The 5674-nt window shown below is 19.9% G+C and overlaps 1 protein-coding gene across 1 annotated transcript, besides 23 other annotated features; it reads left to right on the top strand.

Annotated features, from left to right (window-relative positions):
- Positions 1–164: 164 nt before the first annotated feature.
- On the top strand, positions 165–1751 carry EDI_099660 (uncharacterized protein; the record flags this gene model as incomplete). The annotated part of the gene is made up of 1 exon (XM_001740454.1): positions 165–1751. The coding sequence occupies one exon, from the start codon at positions 165–167 to the stop codon at positions 1749–1751; it is 1587 nt and encodes a 528-aa protein (XP_001740506.1).
- Positions 763–797: a sequence feature (AT_rich).
- Positions 1031–1061: a sequence feature (AT_rich).
- Positions 1696–1761: a sequence feature (AT_rich).
- Positions 1762–1846: 85 nt separating this feature from the next.
- Positions 1847–1879: a sequence feature (AT_rich).
- A 208-nt stretch (positions 1880–2087) lies between these two features.
- Positions 2088–2109: a sequence feature (AT_rich).
- Positions 2110–2233: 124 nt separating this feature from the next.
- Positions 2234–2346: a microsatellite.
- A 268-nt stretch (positions 2347–2614) lies between these two features.
- Positions 2615–2642: a sequence feature (AT_rich).
- A 238-nt stretch (positions 2643–2880) lies between these two features.
- Positions 2881–2904: a sequence feature (AT_rich).
- A 52-nt stretch (positions 2905–2956) lies between these two features.
- Positions 2957–2984: a sequence feature (AT_rich).
- A 38-nt stretch (positions 2985–3022) lies between these two features.
- Positions 3023–3052: a sequence feature (AT_rich).
- Positions 3053–3108: 56 nt separating this feature from the next.
- Positions 3109–3292: a microsatellite.
- A 132-nt stretch (positions 3293–3424) lies between these two features.
- Positions 3425–3604: a microsatellite.
- Positions 3494–3681: a microsatellite.
- Positions 3682–3767: 86 nt separating this feature from the next.
- Positions 3768–3810: a sequence feature (AT_rich).
- Positions 3811–3987: a microsatellite.
- A 59-nt stretch (positions 3988–4046) lies between these two features.
- Positions 4047–4209: a microsatellite.
- A 25-nt stretch (positions 4210–4234) lies between these two features.
- Positions 4235–4356: a microsatellite.
- Positions 4357–4714: a repeat region.
- A 2-nt stretch (positions 4715–4716) lies between these two features.
- Positions 4717–4872: a microsatellite.
- Positions 4873–4925: 53 nt separating this feature from the next.
- Positions 4926–5004: a microsatellite.
- Positions 5005–5122: 118 nt separating this feature from the next.
- Positions 5123–5151: a sequence feature (AT_rich).
- Positions 5152–5331: 180 nt separating this feature from the next.
- Positions 5332–5356: a sequence feature (AT_rich).
- Positions 5357–5446: 90 nt separating this feature from the next.
- Positions 5447–5674: a repeat region.

Below are 5674 nucleotides of genomic sequence, written 5' to 3'. Positions count from 1 at the left end.
ATTATTGATGAAAGTACTATTCAAAAATACATTTTCAGAAAGTTTTATTTAGTTTTACACCTAAACTTGATTTTAGTTGTACTGAAATGACATCATTATATTTATTGTTACAAACCAAATTATTTAACATAACTCATATCTATTTTAATGCTTTAATTTTAAATATGAAAGAAGTTGATCCAAAAACAAAAATATGTGATTCAATAAAAAATCGATTAGATAGTTCTCTTAGAAAAACTGATAGTAAAAATATTGTTATTGGAACAAATCAACTAGGAATCGGAAGTAAAAATAGAGTCACCTACGCCCCTTTATTAATACGTTGTATGGCATTTTTATTACGTTGTAGACTATTAATTGTTACCCATCAACAAGAAACTTTTAGAAATAAAAAAATAAAACAACCAGAAAAACAAGAAACATTAGTCGAATTATATACAAGAAATAAAGACTATAAAAAAGAATTTATTAATATGATGTATGAATTTGATATTATTGATTTATTTCTTAGAAATTTAAGAAATGAATTAAAAAGTACAAAAGAAATGAAAGAAGGAAAGGCAATGTGGATAATGAATTCTATGAGATTATTTTCATTTGATCCAGTATTAGGAAGAAGATTAGATTTATTTATGAAACAATTAATCTTTAGTCAATATGATTTTATTACTGATGAACCTGAAAGAAAGAAACATACTGAAGAACATTCTAGCATTAAACAATCAGAAGAAATAAATTATGTTCCATATAAAGTAGAATTTGATAATTATTATTATTTAAATTATATTTATTTATTAGAAGAAAATAACATTGAAATGGATTTTATTGATTGTGATGAAAAGTATATCACTGCTTATTTTTTATTATACATTGATATCGAATTTGTTAAACCTTATATTAGAAATACTTATGATCTTTCAAGAATTATGTTAATTGGTAATGTAAAAAATTATATTAGTGTAACAAATAATAATGTATTTTTTAGTGAAAAGGGACCACAATTAAATGGTGGTGTCATTCGTATTTCACCTTTTAATTTTTCTAAATTAAAATTATTTAATCCATTTATACCTGATTTTTTAGTAGATGTTTATCAAAAGAATTGGTTAAATACTTATGCATTTTATGTTAATAATGGTATTAGTTTTGATAGAATTATTCTTGCTGATCCTGTTATTAAAATACCATTAATGAAACCAGTTATTACTAAAATGATAAATAAAATTAATATTCATAATTTACCTTCATTATGTCCAGATAGTGAAAAAATTGATTATTCCTCTTTAAGTAAAAAAACTTTAATCAAAAAAGTAAATCATTCTTCAAGTCAATTAATTTATTCAGATAATGGAAGTCAATTATCTTCGGCTTTAACTCAGTTTTATAATCAATTTGCTATTACAATTAGATACGCTTGGATTTCTTCTCAATTTGTTCCAAGTAAAAAAGATAAAGAAGATTATGATGCACGTGTTGCTCATGACTATATTTTATGGGCTCAACTTATTGATATTAGACAAAGATTATTATCTGAATTACATATTGAATTAACTAAAAAAGAACAAACAAATAAAAAGTTGTTTGAAAATAAAAAAGCTGAATTATTTATTTCTCGAATTGATAAAGATGAAAATGCTTTTCCTGAAAATCAAAGAATAAAAGGTATTTGTTTGTTATTACTTGAAAGTTGTTGTGAAATTTTAAAATATTATAAAGAAGGAAAAGTTTTTAATTTATCTTATAATAAATAAATTTTTAATTGATTTGTCTTTCTCATTATTATACTATTATTTAGAATTAAATCTACATTGAAAATAGTCTAAAAAATATTATCTAATTCACTAAGTTAATAATTTTTTGTTTATTTTTTATTTATAATGGTAGAGGAAATTGTTATAAACCAACACCACAAAATAATTAAAATAATTACAACAAGTTATATTTGAACAATATCTAAAATGGAGGAATATCAATAAGGAATGAATAATAAAAGCGTTATTTAACATGAACAATGATATTTATGAACATGTGTGATGGAAAATGGTATACTCTTTTTGAAATGTTTAAGAAAATAAGAAACAGAAGAGATAAAATAAATATTAAATAATTGGTAAGAGAATAAGATTGTATTTGATAATACCAAAAGAACAATATACTCAATTAAAAAAAGAAGGTTATTATACAGAAATGAAATTAATAATATGTATATATACGATAAACCTCATTGAGAGATAAAAAGAATTATTATAAAATATAAAAATAGAAAAGAAGAAAAATAAAACAAGAAATGAAGAAAACACAAGAAATGATAAAAGGAATTAAAGTGATAATTAAAAATTAATAAAATAAGTTTCTGTGTCTTGACTTATCTAATTCACTTTGTTCAGATGATATTTCATTATTCACTCTCTTCCAACTCTTGTTCATAATGTACTTCTATCTCTCTATATTCACCTCTATGATATCAACAGTATTTCATTAAGTCATTCATGTTTATAATCATTATATCTTTTATCATTATTTCATATGCAATTATTATACTTTGTTATTTTATCATTCTTACTGATTCTTTATTGATTAATCAATTTATTGTTATTACTACTTGATTACATTCATTTTATTTTATTAATTTGTATTATTTTGAAATGGAGAGTTCTATATATTTCAAATTTGTTAGTAAATGCAAGAATTATCTTCTTATTATATACTATTATCATATCATTTATTATTCTTGTTTTATTTTATCTTCTATATAAATATATGACATTTTATGAAATATTCAATTTTATTAACTATTTGATGATTCAATACAATAAACACTTCATTATTTTCAATTCTTCTTTTGAATTTACTTATTCTCAATTTCTTCATCATTCATTCTATTTATTTTATATTTTAATTTATCACTCTCTAGATATATTCTCTTATTAAATCATACTTTTCCATTTGTATATTCTTATTTATAATACAATTTAATATTATATGTTCAATTGATGATATTTTATCATTACAAATACGACACTATTTTAAATTATTAATTCATATAATTAATGCATTCTTAATCAATACAAATATACTATTTTCTTACATTAATTTTAATTATCTATATTAATCTCATTTTATATTAATATTCATCATTATTCTATTTGTTAATTTCATATCATTCATTTCATTTTCAAAGTATTTTATTAAATGAATATTTACATTATTTAATTTCAATTTATTAATATATATTTCATTAAATTTAATATTTAAATATTTTATTATTATATATGATTCATTCTTATTTTATAACAATAAATACATTTCATTAAATTCATTTTTATTAATTCTTTTATCACATGTTTTATAAAATCACTTCAAAATTTAATTCTTATTCATTTTCATCATTTCTCTTATTTCATTATCTTCTTTTTCATAATACATAATAATTCTTATTAATTCTAATTCATATTCATCTCTTATTAACATTATTATTTCATCATTATGATATTTTATATTTTTTTCTTTAATCTTCTTCCCATTCTTATCATTATTTTATTTTTATTTATTCTTATTCTATCTTATTTATTAATTTCTATTCTTTTCTTCTTATTATTGATTAAATATTCTATTTGTTTAATTTCATGTTTTATTAATAATATATTCATCATTGTATTATTTATTTCTCTTTATTATTTTAATTCTAGTGTATTTCTTGTTAATTAATAAATCTTTTAATTTATTGGTTCTTCTTCTTAGATTATTAATTTCATCATTTCGATATCTTATAAAATTATTTTATTAATATTTAGAAATACAATATAATATTTTATATATTTCTTTTTTGATATATTCTATATTTTCATATTCATACTTTCATTCTTTATTCATATATTTAATTATTTCATCACATGTTTTTTTATTGAAATAATAATTAATATATATTATTTATTTATTTATTTTTCTTTATTTTCTTGTGTTGTTTCATTTTATTATTAATTATTTCATCTTTCATATTGTTTATCATTATTTCTCATAGTTTATTGAATTGAATTGATGTATAATTATTCATTATATTTAATGTTATTTCTATTATCTTTTTCTTGATTCTTTCATTATTTCATCTTTTATTTATTTCTATATATTCTTCTTTATTTATCTTTATTATTCTTTCTTCTATTATCTCTTTAATTTCTATAATGTCTAATTTTCATTTTAATATTTATTATATTTAATCAATAACATTATTAACTTTTTATCTTCTTTTCTTCTATTTCTGATGGTTCATTTGTTTTTTCTTCATTATTTCTTCTTCTTACTTTTGTATTTCACCATTTCTTCTATTTCCATTTCTTTTATTTCTCTTTCTTGTTCAAGGGTCAAGTGGTTGAGGCTAAAAGAATATTAGCCCAAAGCAATACAGTGGTAATTATATACTCTCCTTAAAATAAGAAAATAAAGAAGAAGAATTTAAACCCAAAGAAGAAGAAATTTAAACCCATTGAAATTAAAAAGAAATTAAATAATGAATGTTTAAATAAGGGATGTTTAAATACTCTATTCCACATCAAAAATGAGAAAAGAAAATTCTCACAGTTCAACAACTAAAAGCAAAGAATAAGCCAAAAGTTGAAGAACAAATACTTTTAAGCGAAGGGATGGGATTAGTAGTCTCCCCTGAGCAAGGAACAATAGAAGATATTTCTATTAATACTTAATTAACTACTTTTTAATTTCTCTTTCTTGTTCTACTTCTTTTTCTTTTTTTTTCTCTTATTCTTTCTATTATCTCTTCATCTATATCCCTTTCTTGTTCTTGTATTATTTCTTGTATTATTTATTCTTTCTTTTCTTCAATTCACATGTTTATTTCTTCTTGTTCTTCTTCTTTCTTATTACATAACTTCTCTTTTATTATCCTATCAACTCAAATCTCTTCATAATTTCTTGTATTATTTCTTATTTTCTTTTGTCTCTCTTTCATTGTCTTTTCTTGTAATATCTTTTGTTTCTATATCTTTTACATTGTTTATTCTCATGATAGTATTGATTAAACATTTTATCTGTATTATGGTATTTATGGTTATATTAATTACTTTTCATTTTATTATAAATGTGATTAATTGGGAATGTACTATGGTATTTATAAATATGATAATTATTATTAAAGTGATTATGGCTATTATTTTGTTGATAATGATTATAGTTATAAAGTTGGTAATGTATTGTAATGTCTATTTGTTTGGAGAAAAAAATATTTATATATGAATTTAGTGGCACCTTGCATGTAGAACTTATTCTCATAGAAAATGATAATATAATAGTAATAAATAAATGAAGACATTGAACAAAAAAAATAATAAAAATAAAAAATGGGAAAAATGAGAAGAAGAAAATTTAATGAATATAACATAATACCGTAATAATACTAATTAAGAAAATTTAATTGAATTAAACCAATAAGATAAAAAGGAGATAGTTAAATGTTAATAGTTTTATTTACTATTGTTCATTATTCAATGCAGAATTCACTTTCTTTTAATATTGTATATTCATTACCTATTAGTTTATTCTTAGCTTTTAGTTGTTGAATTGTGACAATTTCATTTATTTATTTATTTAATGTACAATAAAGTATTTCAGATATCTTTGATTTAAATATTCATCATTTAAGTTATTATCTGATTTTAAT

Source organism: Entamoeba dispar, genomic scaffold (genome assembly GCF_000209125.1).
Source record: "Entamoeba dispar SAW760 scf_1105229462947 genomic scaffold, whole genome shotgun sequence".
NCBI lineage: Eukaryota > Evosea > Mastigamoebida > Endamoebidae > Entamoeba > Entamoeba dispar.
The sequence above is the reverse complement of the archived record's forward strand: the minus strand, read 5'-3'. Positions and strand labels throughout refer to the sequence as shown.